The following is a 17502-nucleotide window of genomic DNA, read 5'->3' on the forward strand; positions in this document are numbered from 1 at the left end:
TTGATAGCGTCTTCTTCCGTCTGCCTTTGTTTCATGGATTGATTATTTTAGTCAATTCATAAACACATCGCACATAATTCTCGTATAAAATTGTCACATTCGGGCGACCTAGAAATTCTCATAAGCAACGAAGCAGAGAGAAGACAACTACATTTTTACTGCGAGGTGAGCAGTCTGGTTACAAATTCTGTCCGTCCCTCTTCTAATCCATTTGGGTTGGCTCTAGATACAAAAGTCATTGTTGCGCTGAAGGGTTGGGGGAGACATTTGGCAACAATGTAAACGATCGGCTTGTGATTGTGAGAAATGCAGTTTAGAGTCCATACTGGCATTGTCTTCCTCAGGAGTAACAAGCGCGAGCGGTCGGGTCACGAAACCCCTGTCAGCGAGTTGTCGGCTTCAACCCCCCACCCCCAAACTCTAATTAGTTCAAATCCAAATGATTTCTTCAGCCTTTGTTCGATTAAATCTGGATTAGTTTGATTGTTTTTTTTACGGCGTGAATTCATCCGCCGTACAATATTCAGGAGGGAGGCGGCGGCAGATCTAAACGGTAATGAAGGCATGCCTTTGACGCATAGTGACGCGCCGCAGATCCAAACATCCTTTCACCGAGCTGCGGGCGGTGCAGACAAGAGCCAAAAAAAGCACATTAGGCAGAGTACATTGCACACAGGTACAATGACACGTCGGGGACCCGCTGAGCCATTTTGATTGTTAATGCCCAGTGCGCTGCAGGGACGTGGCCCACTTACCGAATCCTTCCTGCCGAATTCGCACGGTCGTCAGCGTCCGTATTAACGAGCCCGTGTTGAAAAACAGTCTTGATGAGCCATTATTACGCTGCCCCGAATCAAATAAGTCAAAATGTCCGCGTTGGACAGGTGACCAAGACTGAACGCATGAGAAATCTTGCCGACGGACGCCAACTCATCCGTGAACCTCAACTCATTCAAATTCTGTAGAATTTAGAGACCCTTCATGAATTATTTGGGAATTCATTGCAAAACATTAGATGCATTGCGGTATAGAACGTTGACTGACAGCCCAGTGGAACGGTACTGTCAGTTAGCACAACTGCCTTGCAGTTGAAAAATTTGGGGGATTTCATCTTGTTCTACTGTGAGGAGTTTCAATCCATCCATCCATCCGTCCATCCGTCCATCCAAATATTAGCCATATCCATCTAACCATCCATCCATCCATTAGCCATAGCATCCATACATCCATTATTAGCCTTATCCATCATCCATCCATTCATTCATCCATCCAAATATTAGCCATAGCATCCATACATTCATTATTAGCCTTATCCATCATCCATCCATTCATTCATCCATCCAAATATTAGCCATATCCATCTAGCCATCCGTCTATCCATTAGCCATAGGATCCATACATCCATGATTAGCCTTATCCATCATCCGTCCATTCATTAGCTATACCCACCACTTCATCGTCCATCCATCCATCCATACATACATCAATGCATCCATCCATCATCTATCCATCCAAATATTAGCCATATCCATCTAACATCCATCCATCCGTTAGCCATAGCATCCATGATTATCCTTATCCATCATCCATCCATTCATTATCTATACCTGTCAATCCATCATCCATTCATCCATTAATTTGCCATATCCATCCATCCATCCGCCAACCCAACCATCCTTCAAATGTGTGTTAATTATGCAAAGGAAAAAATGTATTCCAAGGAAACTATCTAAAATATATATGGTAGGTATACCATGGGAATATATGAGTTTTACATAATATTTTTCACAATCTTCCGTCAGTCTACTCCGTAACATGCTCAGAATTTAAGTCCATTTGTTTATTAGTGCTTCAATATTACTGCCCTTATTGCTCTATTACAGTTTTTTTGTTTTTGTTTAGTTGCCTACCTTATTATTTGCTCGATTATGGAAAGTAGTCTGCTCGGGGAAGCAAACTCTTGAATCTTGAGCACAGAAAATTTGCATTTTCACAAAGCTCGAAATAAGCTGGTTTTATTTGGCTTTTTGGCTAACTTCAACATAAACAAACCTCGATAATACGTAGACGTCAGTGTAATAGCCTTATCAAGCTTATATTTTAAAGTTTTTCCTCAAGAGTGCCGTTTGAATTCCGATTAGCTTGACACATGCGATTCTCTGGGATCTGCTGACATGAGGATTACGCATGGTGCATTCAAATGCAATCGGGTATTTCATACTCTTGTAAAATAAAAGGCCCTCAATACCCATTTAGAACTGCAAGGTAATAATAATCATCATCATAATTATAACAACAATTCTTTTGAATAAAAAATGGTGGTTTAGGTCCTGAGATGAACCTGAAAAGAAAAAAAAAAAGCAGAATTTGAAAATGCTCCTCAAATTATGTCAATGATTCACAAAACCGCTATGCAAAAATAGCAAAACAAACAAATCAAAAAAATCAAGCCTTGTAATAGGTATTTTGGGGTTATTGAATTGATGACAGACTTCAAGTCACAATTCCTTTACAGTCATTAAAAAAGATTTTTTTTTTTTACATTTCCAAAGTCCAAACACTGCGACGAAACCTTCAAATTCAATCGCACAATATATCAGACGTTTCCTAGCCCTTTGACATGGTGATACACTGAAGGAGGCAGGAAAAAAATAAATGCTTCACAAAACATATCTCCACGAGTAATTGGTCATCTCAGAACAGCTGAACAATTGTCACAATCCATCATTGTCTACTTCCTCAAACCAAACTGTCTTGACAACGTAAAGATGGGAAAAAAAAAAAAAAAATCAATGTATTACAGCGGACTAAAATTCATCTCTGTTCCTCACAAACTAACAAAGCCATCTGTGAAGATTTACAATGCGTTCCCCATAAATGAACCACAATAGATATGTCTCCCCATCTAATGAGACAAACAGGGATGGAGATTTTGTGGTTGAGATGCTTTAATCAACTGGACGTGGCTCTGAGTAATATTGATTTGCACCGTGGTAAATGGAATGGAATCATCTCGCCGCCACAAATCATCGCAGGGTCGGGAGATGAAAATGTTTTTTTTAAACAACTTACTGGAACTTGGGCATGATGTCCATGTGAATTTTGGTCACAATTTGTGGGTATTTATGGTCAAATTAACTCGAGCCGCGTCAGGAAAAAAACTGCTTCGATTGCATTCAACGCTACACTGGTAAGGCATTCACTGACCGTTTGCAAGGTGGGAAATCTGACCTAACCTTACGTTGTTTTTCGTGTTGCGGCGTGGAATACTGAGTTTTTTCATCCCCTCTATATGGTATTTTCCCGGTTTTGCAACAAAAACAACTGTCATGACCCTAGGGGCTTGGCTGTATTTGTGTTGTTTCATCTCCATTTGCTGGCGTTATTAGGTAATTATACTTATGTTCCGTTGCCGTCACACTTGCCTCCCTGCAACGCGTCACTATAATGCTGGTCCGAATGGCGGAACGGTAAAGCTTTGTTCGATCGTGAGTGGTTACAATAGTGTATTTCTAGTGCATTTTACTGCTTAATTTAAAGTTGAAAGGGTTAGCCATGTTGTCCCAAGATTGCTAGTGATGTTAAAGAGAGAAGATGATTTATAAGGAAACAAAGCTGGAGATAATCAATAAAAACGAAGCTAGCCTAGCCTAGGCTACCGTCACTTGGGAATATGGGCATAACAAGCGCCACTCAAAGGTAAAGAAATCCTTTCTATAGTTTTTATTTATTATATTTTCTGACTGTATACATGTATATTATATATACGTAGAATTTGCTATAGTATTTCGATACCAATTTTGAATATGTATGTACAATTTTGATGTTTTTACCTGGGGTTCTAAACGCATTAGCTATTTGACATAGATTTGGATCGCCCGTCATATGGTGAATTCACCTTTCGACCCCAACCGCGGAACGGATTAATCTCGTAACACGGGGGCCCACTGTACATAACTTACCGATATAACCCAAGATTTGTCACCAAACTGTCGGCGCTGTATACTCCAGAATTTAACCCTAAAATTAAGGGTGCGTCCTATATTTGGGAAATTGCGATATGTACTAATTTCAGTCTAAAAACTGAATGAACCTTTACATGTGTATTGCTACGGACTGGAGTCGTGTGAACGCAACAGTGAGCGTCACGCATCCGTCAGCAAGAGCAAACGCAGCCATCAGCGCTCATGCATAGCAAACAAAGCCTTCTTAGACATGAAACTGAAGCCTGGAGGCACTGATTGTGTTTGCGCAACAGGCTGACATTTTCTGACACAGCCGCGGAACTGTCAAGGTGCCGCGCATCACAGGGGAAGCCTCACACGGCGCCGTCTTGTCGCCGCGCTTTGGCTTGTGGGAGGGCTGGAATCAAATCTCCATTTTTCTTCGATCATTCCGGATAATCTTAATGGAAAACAAATACAGTGGCCCCCCGTGTTACGAGACGAATCCGGTCGGTTGGGCTCGTAAGGCGAATTCACCGTATGGCGGCCAAACCAAAACTATTAAATAGCTAATGCGTTTAGAACCCGGGTAAAAACATCAAAATTGTACATACATATTCAAAATTGGTACCAAAATAGTATAGTGAGGGCTATGTATACATAATATACATGTATACAATCAGAACACATCATAAACAGAAAATATAGAAATGATTTATTTACCTTTTAGGCTAAAGGACTGTCTAAAAATGACTGGTACTTTATACAGGTAAAAATAGCTAAACAATAAAGTAATTAGTACCTATTGTAAACACGTATTAAAAAGCATCCAGTATTCTTCCACTTTTGCAACAATTTAGCTCATTTTCACACCTCAAACCAACAAAAGAATTAAATGAATTCAATTTACTGCCCAGCACGAGGTTATGGATTTACTGGACAAGGCTGCGAATCTCGGTCGTGTTTTTAAAGAGAGCGACGAAGCTAAAATGTTCCCATTTACAACAGGACACAAAAAAATCGCAAATGCATATTGCGCGTACTGTACCAGCAGTCTGACAACGCTAACTGTCTCGGTGGGCTCCTACGCTTTTCTCTTCTGATGTTTAATTAAAAAAAAAAAAAAAAAATTAAGCTTTGACGCTTGTGCTGGTCTGTTTTGAATAATATGCAAATTTCCATAAGAACGTATTAAAACACGCACGCACACAAACTAGCGTGAGGGAAGAGGAGATATTGAGCGGGAAGGAGACTAACGAGACAAAAATGTGGGTGGAGTTGTTGGAAGGCTCAAAACAAAACGCATCCGTGTTGGCGCTATCACTTATGCGCAGTTTCATTTATGCAAAGCACAAGCGGACAAGTCATGGTAATGAGGAACGTCGCCTGCTGAGGCCCACCACAGGACAGGAGATTTGACGTTCAGCTCTGCTCCAAAGACGGAGAAGTAGAAATACTTCGGACGATAAATCGCGCAGGATTATAAACTGCAGCTCGTCGGATATTATTGCTTTTTTATTTTTATTTGTAAATTTGCATGTATTGTTTGACTGACCCTGATATATATATATATATATATATATATATATATATATATATATATATATATATATATATATATATATAAGTAGAAATTAAGTAAATTAGTTGTCAGAGTGAAGTAAATTGTCCACTTTAAAATGGTAAATAGTAAATGGTAAATGGTGAATGGACTTTCACGTGTGTAGCACTTTTCTACCTTGGGTACTCAAAGTGCTTTACACGAACTCGTCACTAAAATGTTGTTTTGGAAAATGACAATAGCTCCTGGAAAGAGCTTTAAATACTTTGTTTAATTTTAACGAGTCCAGAAAAAATTCCGTCGGTATTCACAGGACCACAGCTGCAACCGTTTTGAATCGGTGTTTTGAAATCTGGGGAAGAGGCTTATTCGGGGTAACTTTGAGTCCGGCACGCGAAACCGAATGAAGGACTCCAGCGGCGGGCCCGGGAATCGAAAAGCACAAAAAGCAGGCAGACTTCTCCAACCTCATGGATGGTATCAGCGCAGTGAGAGTGAAGCAAAGAGACAGGAAGTAGAACAGCGGTACAGGACCCCTCCTGTTCCGTCCGCTCGGCGCAAAGGGGAAGTCTCCGCCCCCCCAGCGTCCATCAGATGAGGTCGCCCATTGGGTGACCCCACTTACCACCTGCAGCCGGGAAGACACAGCCCACACGGACAAAGACAGACGGACAGACAGACTGACTGACGCACTGCAACAAGAAAGAAGAGCTTTTTTTGAAGACAACACGAAAGACGACGGGACCGGGACGGATCGGGGCGGGGGTGGCTGAATGAAACATGTCGTAGGGAGATGGAAGTGATGAGCGAGTGAAGTGAAGGCCCCTCCCCTTTCAAAGAGCACCATTCGACCGTCGGAGACATCGGCCGACGTTATAATGACGGTAAGAGGCGGGAATACGGTAAGGTAAGGGATCCGCCCCCCTCGGTTTCACTCACCACACGGCCCGCCGTGCTTGACCGGGATCGGGCTCTTGGCCAGGCACTCGGCCCTGCGCCGCAGGCAGTCGTTGACGTAGGTGCGCCCGTCCTTGCCGCACGCCGGTTTGTAGGTCCCGTCGCATTCGATGGGATCGCACGAGCACCGGGCGCTGTGCTCCTCTACCAAGCAAACGGCGTTGAAGACACATTCCTCCTGACAATCTTCTGCAAAGAGGAATTCGGGGACGCTTGCTCAGAAATAGCGCCGGGGAATAACAAGAAGCAAATCTCCGTTTTCATCGGTCATTCTGTCGATTACGGTTTTATATAAATACATAGGTATTTCTTCCTAAAATCTTCATGTCGTAGTTTCCACACATTATCTTTATTCTTAGTGTCGATAGTTTGACTGACTTATCTGTTTTATTGGCATTCCCTTTAGTGCAGCTCCATCTAGTGGCTGCATAGCACAACCCCAGACACTACTGTAGCTTCTATTCTATGTGCCTTATAATGCAGTGCGCCTTATATAAGAAAACACTTTTCAAACATGCCATTCATCGAAAGTGCCTATTGTGAGTTAAACTAGTGATGAGTAGTAATTATTATTCGAAATTTATTCAATTGTTTCGATAGATCTGCAAAGTCGAGTGTAGATGTTAAACTTCAGCCCCCCCGCCTACCGCCCTAAAAAGTTTTGTAAGGCTGTCGACTCAAAAATCTAATTTTACAGCCAAGTTAAAGTGTAAACTATTACACTCATTACTTGTCGACTCACTAAGCAGAAATCCTTCTTGGAAAATGAAGAAAAAGATTAACCGGTTGTGTTAAATGGCAAATTTAGCGGTGAAGGAAGGAAAATCCAATTTGAGGCCTCTGTTCTCGCAGCGCTCGCCAGGCCGCGGAAATATTTCACTGCTGATCGCTGGATCAAATTTGTACAGCAATCCATTTCATTTCCCCGCTTTCTTTAAAAGCATGTCATGCTACACTTAATTACATTGCTGCTCCATCTGCATAAGCGTGTCCAAATGGTCATTTTGATTAGTTACCAACTTGCAATTGGCTAAGGGATATGATTTCACGGACTGCTTTTTCAAATGGAATTGTTCTTTACTTTGAAATTGGCATAGCTGAAAGGGCTGGAAAAGAATACGAAGTACAGGACGCACGTACGAGACTTGCAACTTTTGCGATCGAGTGTGTTTCCAATCCACTAGAGCTGTCACTATAAAAAATATTCTTAAAATCGGTTATCCTATCGATTATCCCCCTAAAAAAATCATTAAAATGTTTTAATTTTTTTTATAATCTACTAAGATTAGATTTGATTTAAGTGGTCATTATTGTGAGAGGATATAACAAATTATTATTTATATTTTTCTACACTTGAGACATTAATAAAGTTGCCTATGCTATCCAGTTACCAATCACGACTAGCGACAACTATATAGTTGACACATATATGTTGTTATGTGTACTGGCAGAGCGTCAAGTATTTGCTCAGGGTGTGATGATTGTCTGTGAGACAGCTGCATGCAACCAGTTTTTGAACAAGTTTGAACCACTTTTTTTTTTGTTCAGGCACTTTGATGCACTTTGTAATTTTTTTTCTCTTTTAGACTAACCTGTAACTTGCATAAACGGGAGGGGGAAGGTTTTCTCTTCTAAAAATTGCTTGACTCAGGTTGTTTTCTTTAGTACCAGTCTCTCTTATTGATAACTCTAGCCGACATGCCCTTCGTTGGTTCCTGCTTCTGATTTTCAACAGTCTGTCCGCACCGCCGCCCTAAACCTACACCGCCGTTCCCGCGCTCGGCTCTGATGAGAACACAGCGGGGAAACTGCAAACAGTACAATCTGACAGCTATTTGTTAACGACGGCTTCCTCCTCCTGTCCCACTTCCACCGATAGTCAGCCAGGAGGCTCTTATCAGGCTCCTGTTTGGATGCTACTGACCCTCGGGCCCGAGAACCGTTTATCCCGATACCACTGAGAGGGGTTAGATTGGGGTGAGGTCTTAATGCTACCTCGTCAAATATTAAGCAGAAACGGATGGGCGAATCGCTGTGTGCATGACACGGTTGCGAAGGCCGACGGCGTCTCTGATTGGCTCGGTGGAAGAGAAGGTAAGCGAGGTTAAGCGGGAGCTTACCTAGCCGTCTGCAGCGTCCCCCGTGCACCTTCCTGAGTTTGATGCCTTTCTGAAGGCCGGTTGCTCTCATGGCGCACTCGCCGGGGTAGCTCTGGCCGTCGCTGGCGCATAACGGCTCGTTAGCTGGAGGGCATGAGTCGGGGAGGCTGAAGAGCAGCGGCTGGCGGGTGAGGGCCTCCACCCGGCACATCGTATTCAGGCTGTTCTCGCTGTCTTTACAAGGGTCTGCGGGGACACGCGTGTGGCGGAATGTTAAACTGCTGAAACGCGGCATTGAAACACGGGATCCGCAAAAAAGGTTTGGCGGGTTATTAGTAGGTGTCAAAATGAGAAAAGGACTTGAGAAAGGTGTTAGTTCAACGCTAATGAAATGTTGCTTAAGACAAGTACTCCACAACAAGTGCAAAGAAAAAAAAAGTCGTTTATTAATATATTTTCCTTCAACCACTCATATTGTTCAGTGGCCTAAGTTCTATCCATACATATGCAGGCTAAATGTATTAACACCTACAAAAATATGGAAAAAAAAAAGGTACGGTCTTTCTTTGTACCCCGTGAAGAGACGATGACACTTTAAGGCATTTCCATTAACCGGTCTCTACCGCCACCTACTGACTTGAGGTGAAACACAAGTCAACAAAAACATTTCTGTTTGCTGACAGTTTGAGCGCCGCTCAACAGAATGTTGCAAAAATCAAAGGAAAATCAATGTCATAAACCCTATTAAAATGCATCTCAAAAACTGTAATTACAATGGGTTTATATGGTCCAAAAATTGGACAATGATTATTTTTGCACACTAAATCTCACACGTCGAGCTGCAATCACGTCATGAATCGCGGCATTTTGAAATTTTACATGTTTTTGTCATCTGCTGGAAATGTCAGCTCCCTGAAGTTTTTTTTCCCATTGATTCTTTTGTGATATCTTAAAAAAATAAAGGGAATTTCTGTAATTTGTAACATAATGCCACAAGGGTTAAAAGTAGTAATTGTATGTGGAAAACAAATTCAATATCAAAGTCTCTTATTCGTTCCCAGAGACGCCATTTCTAACTTTCTAAGAATCAGGGTATTCAGTCCCAGACTTGCCACAAGGGTTAAACAGGAAGTACATTTATCTATTCATCTTGGAAACAGAACGGGAGCCATGTTCCAAACAATTTGCTCTTAATTTGAAAATAACTCATCATAGCATCATCATATTTTTTGTCCGGCCTTATCTTGATACAGATCTTGCTCCTTGGGAGAAATATTAAGCACATGTGATTTGTAAAATAACAAAAATCCACTTCGGTTGTTGAAGTAGGGACGTAGCACCAGAAATGTCGTCATTTTGTGGGCTTTCTGTAACGTAATCTCGCCTGCAAAATCACGCAGAAAACATAATGGCGCTTCCAACACGGCCACTAATGTACCAACTGAAAGGCAGAGATGACTGTTTGAGGAGAAAAGCAGAGCGGAGCCTAAGAAAGCGCAAAATGGAAGAAAACTCTTCCATTACTGCCTCCCCACTCATATATTATATTATATTATCCTTAGCCTAGCGAGCGCGAGCACCTCCGAGTGAGCTCTTGATGGTAAAGGAGACAAGGAATGAGATAAAGAGGCAGTCAGTTGGATTCGCTGCTCCTTCTTTGCGGGCTATCCTGTTTGGCCTTATCGAGCCCGGATCGTAATGGGATTGGTTTGCGGATGAGCAAGAGGACGTCGTTACGCATCGAAACGAGGCTCCGGGCTTTATCCCGCTAGACGCGCTTTTACAATGAGGCAAGACAAAGGATTTATGTTGCGGTGTGACATTCAAACGCGCCTCAAATGCGCTGGCTTGGATAAGCCGGGAGAGCCGGAGACAGGAAAGGGAAATGGCTAAGCGCGCGCTAAATTTGATTAATTAAATGATCGGAAAAAAATGATCCACCAAGATGATCTAAGATGGTGGGATAACCCAAGAATTACGACGCAAAGCTTTTTAAGGTATGTATGATCCTTGTGTTGGATTTTGTCCAACACTTTGAGCTTGAAAGGAGACAGTAGGGGGTGAAATTTCACCCAGATGGGCGTCAAAGTTCAACATTGCGCGAGTACAAGTCGACCGGGCATATATGTCGACCCTTTTTACTTCAATTTGGGTGAATTTTACAAAAACACGATTATCATCCCATCCGATTTGTTTGAAATGGAGGTCTTCAGAGATGATTTGCTGATCATCTTACTTGGGATGTTCTTTACCTAAGTAACAACTGTTGTGAGATCAGAGAGAGGAAGGTTGATCTTTGCTGTTTCACCCCCCACCCACCGTCATCCACGTCGGCTTGTTCAGGTTTCCGCGTCTAATGGTCGATGGAGACAAGTCAAGCCATCTTTTCCTTTTCATAATGCGTCAAACGCCGCCAGAAAAAAAATATTCACGCAGCCTCATTGTTGACAACTAAGCGGCACTTGAGAAAAGTGCATTTTTACAACGTTCTGTGGAAATGTTCTACAATGGATGGATACCATTTGAAATTAGAAGTATATATGCAGTATTTTCCGCACTATAAGGTGCACCTAAAAGCCTCAATCTTTTTAATAAGCTGATAGGTGCGCCATATAATCCGGTGCGCCTTATATATGGATCAATATTGAGATTGGGATTCGTAGACGGGGAATGAACCGATAAAGTAAGCTTTACCTGATTTTTTTTGGGTGTTTATAGTTGAACAAAGTCGGTCATATTGACATTGAGTTAATATGCTATTGAGAGTATAGAGTTATTATTTGATTTATTATTGTTATTTCTTTGAGTATTACTATAGTGTGGTTGAAAAAGTTTCAAAATATGCCATTAATTGAGGATGTGCCTTATAATCCGGTGCGCCTTATATATGGAAAAGGTTTTAAAATGTGTCATTAATTGAGGGTGCGCCTTATAGTGCGGAAAATAGGGTAATTGTTTTAAGACTTTTAAATGACATTACATGACATATTTCACATTTGAATGAATGGTATTCAAACACATATGCGTGAAAAATTGGTCTATTTTGAGTTATGCGGTTTTCGAAGACCTCGGTGCGCTCTCCCTCTTTTGCAAAAGATCATTTTTGACTCCGAGTCTCGCATTTTCTCCGGTCTTTTATTATTGATAAATCTGACAAACCCCTCGGAGCCAGAAGCGTAAAATGTTCCTATTGGATTATTTGCATTGATCCAAAAAGCAACGGCGTTTTCCTCCAAACACTGCGCGGACGCCGGAGAAGACGAGCAAACAGGTGTTTTTGCGGCGTGACGCCCCGCGCTACAGCCAGGCCGGCCATTACTTGAGAGCGACACCATTACCTCCCATTAAGTGAGAAGAACAGCTTCCAGGATCCCCGCTCCCCCTCCAGCCGAGCGAGGAGGGTAATTACAAAAAGAATGGGCTGTTTGCTGCGGAAAGCGGCGGCGCGGATAAATCGGGGAAGCGCCGCTCCCCGTGGGCCGACTGGAGCTGGATTTACGCGAGCAACCTTCTGTCTGCAGACCTGCATATCCATCTCCCGTTGCCCACCACCGGGCTCTGTCTCTCAGCGAGAAACTGCTGTGCTCTCTCTCCATCTGGCTCCTCACAACAAAAGGGGCCAAAAAGGATCGCCTTGGGAGTAAACAACTATTGCCAGATGAAAACGTGTGTGTGTGTGGGGGGGGGGGGGTAAGCCGGCGCATGCAAGAAATGACAAGTGCTACTTAAAGGAACGACTTTTTGCACTACAGGAACCCGGTGTGAGGCAAGAAAAAAGAAGGGAATGAAAAACGAGATTTAGCAGGAGCGCATTGTTAGTCAGTGGACAATATTTTGTTTACATGAACCTGATTTAAAATCAGTTCACAATGTCGTTAACATTTTGCACACAATTTAATCAATCCATCCGTTTTCTACAGCCGCTTATCCCCACAGGGGTCGCAGGCTTGCTGGCGCCTATCTCAGCCTGCAGTAGGCGGGGGACACCCTGAACTGGTTGCCAGCCAATCGCAGGGCACGCAGAGACGAACGACCATTCACACACCCAATCACACCTAAGGACAATTTAGTATGTCCAATGCACGTTTTTTGGAGTGTGGGAAGCCGGAGTGCTCGCAGGCTCGGGGAGAACATGCAAACTCCACACAGGAAGGCCGGAGCCAGGTGGATTTGAACTTTGAACTGTGAGGCGGACGCGCTATTCGCTGCGCCGCCGAGCCTCCACAATTTAATCACATATATTTATTATTTTGTCCCAAATCTTACCGCACGGTCCTCGATGTTGCACCCTGATGTTCTTGTGGTGCTTGCAGGCATACTGATGCAGCTCGCACCGGTTGCGGTAGTCCTTCCCGTCACTGCCGCACACCGTCTCCTCCGGTCTGCCCTCGCAGCCCAGCGGGCACATGCATTTCGCCGACAAGCCGTCGGTGGACTGGACGCAGGTGCTGCCGTAGCTGCAGGTCACCTCCGTGCAGGGGTCTTTGAGAACTGAAAAGGAAAAAGACATTTAAGTCCAAAACAAAGGACTTGTCGCTTGCGCCGCCGCCAAGCATTTGTACTGGAGGCCACTCGCCGTTACCGTAACAATGGAGCGTTTCGTAACATTCGCTCCGTCGCGTTTAAGTGGCGGCGGGCGCACTTCGGAAGGCCCGTCGCAGTCATTCAAAATGTCAAGAAGCACTTGACATCCCTCCGAGGGGACGTAGCGCGGCGGCTTTGTGTTTCCTTCTGATTTAGGAGCTTCGGATTCCGAACGTGCCTCTCCGCCACGCTCCGGCGAGCTTTAATGGCTCCGGCCGAGGAGGGAGCCCTCGAATATTTACCTTGCCGCAAATGAGTCCGACGGCGAGAAACGGGGGAGGTATTCTCCCGGAGGATTTGGTTTTCAGCCTAATTAAGCACTTGTCGCCGGGTGAGTCACTCGACGAGCTTGAGGACGGACGTCACTCGGCTGTTAGCGGCAGGTTGTCGTTTTCAAGAAAAGAAGCGAGCGGACTGAACCGCCGTCCGAGTGCATCCTTGTTGACACACGGGTATATTACTAAAACCGAGAGGATCGCGTAAGAGAAATGGTGTGCTCCGGTTAGAGATCACGGAAAGGTATTCCATTTGACTCGATAATTAATTGTGGTCTTTTGGCATATATGTACAATTTATAGATTGGTAAAACACAGATGCCGCACAACTTCGGTTATCTATGGCAAAATGAACTTGTGCTGTGTCGCGAAAGTAAAAGATAAATGACCACTTCAAGCGCATTAACTACACTGTTGAGGCGTTCACTGACCGCTCACCATGTGAGAAATCTAAAATGTGTTTCACGTGCAAAAATTATATCTCCTACGAATATGAACACAAGAAAATATGAAGTAGCTCACGTTAATTGAGTTTGTTGCGGCATTCTTTTGAAGAAAAGAAGCGGGCAGACTGAACCAACATTCGAGTTCATCTTTGTTTACTCACAGGAAAATTACTAAAGGAGAGGATCGTAATTGATGAAACACATATGCTGCACAATTTCGGTCATCTATGGCAAAATGAACTCGAGCTGTGAAAAGAATAAACAACCACTTTCACTACACTGGCGAGGCGTTCACCGACCGCTGACAATGTGGGAAATCAGAAATACGCTTCACACGCAAAAATGATTTAACTTATGAATATGAACGCAAGAAAATATGAAGTGTCAGTGTTGGTCCAGGTTGCTGCGGCATTCTTTTCAACAAAAGAAGCGAGCAGACTGAACCAACATTCGAGTCCATCTTTGTTTGCTCACAGGAATACTACTAAACGGAGAGGATAATGTCAAAGTCATGATGTGCGGTTCAATGAAGAGTGGCAAGGTATGGAAACTGTCGGCGGAGAATTACGGTAATATTTCCAGAACTGCGTCGCGAGGGAAAGGAACCACACTTAACGCACAACAAATTCATAACTTACGGCTATAACCATAAAAAAATAAGACTAAATAAAATGAGATGTATTGCGTTTCGCTATAATTTTGACATTGTTGCCAAAACGCCTGATTTGGACCCTAAAATGAAGGGCGCGGAAAATTACGGTAATATTTCCCAAGCTGCGTTGCGAGGGAAAGGAACCAGACTTAATGCGCAACAAATTTATAACTTACGACTATAACCATAAAAAATAAGAAGACTTTAAAAAATAAGAGATGTATTGCGTTTCGCTATAATTTTTACATTGTTGCCAAAACGTCGGCGTGTCTTGCACACGGTTCGATAGAAAACGCCTGATTTTGACCCTAAAACGAAGGGCGCGGAGAATTACGGTAATATTTCCCGTCTGGCTCGCCGGACTTTCTTTTTGAAAAGACGATGGTCCGCTTCTCGCCTCCGGGATGAAATGACACCGCTGTCTTTTTAATAAGAGCCAGAGATGTGAGCGCAGATACTTTATGGATGCGTAAGAAGAAAGAGGCGCTATGAAGACTGCTCTTAATCAAAGCACATCCCCCACTTTTTTTTTCTCTCTCTCCTCATACTCCAGACACATTTTCCTCCCTTTTATTTTCTGCTCCTGTCAAGTCCTTTGGAGCTTCGGAGCGCAGAAAGACTCGCTAACGAACGCTTTCTTTCTTTTTTTTTTTTTATATATACTCCCAGAGTATTTCAAAAGGAAGCTAATTTAAAAGCATTGAAAAGCAACTTTCAAATCAAGCGTTAAACAGCGGCTCTCACTTTCGGAAGACTGATGGAAATCACGCGGTCATTGTGAGCCATCGCCCGCCGCCGCGCTCTAATTGGGTCGGAACAATGACGCGCTGATGATCCTCGGGTTCTGAAGAGATGACCTTGCTCAAAGGTCACGCTAAGTCTCGGCGGCGAAACAATAACGCCGATCTTGAGGCCGGACCCGAAACGCGCTTCGGATCAGGCGGTCACTTGTGGAAATCTTGGCCGGATGAAATATACCGTATTTTCCGTGCTACAAGGCGCACCGGATTATAAGGCGCACCCTCAATTAATGACGTATTTTAAAAAGTTTTCCATATATAAGGCGCGCCGGATTATTAGGCGCACCCTCAATTCATGAGATATTTTAAAACGTTTTCCATATATAAGGTGTGATGGATTATAAGGCGCACCCTCAATTAATGACATTTTTGAAAATGTTTTCCCATATATAAGGCGCACCGGATTATAAGGCGCACCCTCAATTAATGACATATTTTTCAACTTTTTCAATCACCATAGAGTAATACTCAAAGTAATAAGAATAATAACTCAAATAATAACTAAACTCTCAACAGCATAATAACTCAATATGAGCAAACTTGTTTAACGATAAACACACAAAAGAAAGAGGTAAAGCTTACTTTATCACTTCATACCCCATCGACCAATCCCAATCCCAATATTGATCCATATATAAGGCGCGCCTGATTACAAGGCGCACCGTCAGCTTTTAAAAAAAAATTAGACTTTTAGGTGCGCCTTATAGTGCGGAAAATACGGTACTGAAACTAGATCTATGCAACAGGGCCCTAAAATCAAATCTCAATTTCCTTCAATCGATAGGATCATCGTTACGATTTTAATATTAATCTAAGGAATAAATCTAACGAATATTTAAAGGTTTGATTCATAAGTAAAATCCTGTGGAAAATATTCACATAACAAAAAGAATACTGATTTAAATCATGAAAGCATAACATTCATAGCTTGTGCATAACTTTTTTCGACATATTTTGTTCATCATATATTTGCTAACAATTTCATTTTTCAGTCATGATAATTAAGTTACAAACGCATTATTACAACGTTAACACCATGTCTGTGGTTCTATGGTTACCCTGCAATTGAAACGCAACACAGTAATATAAGTGTAACACGAAAATAAAGCCAGCTAAGGGATTTTACCCTATAGCAAGCGGTGACATTTAGCATCACAAAGAAATGTCAGAATGGTTGCGTTTAGAAATTTTACGTTTTATTAATCTGCTGGAAATTTCAGCTCCCTAGTGTTTTTTTTCTCATCGACTTTTTTATGGTATCATTAAAAAAAAAAAAAAAAAAGGAATTTTTATCATTTGTAACATAATACCACAAGGGTTAAAAGTGGCAATTGTTTGTGAAAAACAAATTGAATATCAAAATCGCTTATTCAATCCCAGAGACGCCATTTCACGCTTTTAAGAGTTAAGGCATTCAATTTTTTAAGGCATACATATTTATCGATTTTTTCCCCAAATATTTTCAAGTGTTAGGATAAACGACCATCTGAACATGGATAACAGTCCAAGAGTTAAAAAAAATAGCTCGATCTGGTACATTCTGTATGAGCATTTGCACAAATTACATACGGGCCCAAAAATTTTTTATAGGGACTAAATCAGTCAGGCAGTATTATTCCGCGCAATAATCTGGCACAGCCAAAAAGAATTGAGAATACAGATAGATTTCATCCACCTTCCTAACGTTTTATAGTGTTGGAGGAAATTCAGGGACAATTAGAAGGTTGAAAATCAGATGCGCCTTGCTGCCAATGATGTGAGAGGTTATCGCCGGAGAAAAATCTCTGCGCGTCTTAAACCGCGACGCTAATGGCGAAAAGTGAAGATAAGGAGACGGAGCATCTGATAGACAGGCCAGATCGAGATGCAAAAGAAATGACATTTTAGCACCGTTGAGGTGAGGCAGCATCCAATCAGGGTGACGGCTTTTAGTCTGGCGTTTTTAACGCCGATTATATTTTGTAAGGCTCCCCATAGAACAGAGAAAAACCTTTAATTTTAATAATATTCTTATCTTTAAAAATTAAAAAAAAACATGTCCATCTTAATTTTAATAAAAATGAAAAAAAAAATCAATAATTCTAAATTAACAATCAACAGATGTTTACTATTTTTTACAGTGTTTTTACAGGTTAGTCTAAAACTGAAAAAAAAGTCCATTTTTATTTAATTGCAATTACACTT

General features: G+C 42.2%; 1 protein-coding gene across 5 annotated transcripts in view; it reads right to left on the reverse strand.

The window, feature by feature from the left end:
- Positions 1-17502, reverse strand: part of agrn (agrin) — a 294106-nt gene that overhangs the window by 124367 nt on the left and 152237 nt on the right. For all 5 annotated transcript variants that reach the window (XM_088403131.1, XM_088403140.1, XM_088403158.1 and 2 more), the window contains 3 exons: positions 12828-13052; positions 8583-8807; positions 6445-6651 (listed from right to left, as the gene is read on the reverse strand). In XM_088403131.1, the coding sequence (XP_088259257.1) occupies positions 6445-6651; positions 8583-8807; positions 12828-13052 (657 nt within the window). The remainder of the gene's footprint in view (positions 1-6444; positions 6652-8582; positions 8808-12827; positions 13053-17502) is intronic.

This window comes from Hippichthys cyanospilos, chromosome 2, assembly GCF_059441005.1.
Source record: "Hippichthys cyanospilos isolate Australia breed blue-spotted pipefish chromosome 2, RoL_Hcya_1.0, whole genome shotgun sequence".
Taxonomy (NCBI): Eukaryota; Metazoa; Chordata; class Actinopteri; order Syngnathiformes; family Syngnathidae; genus Hippichthys; species Hippichthys cyanospilos.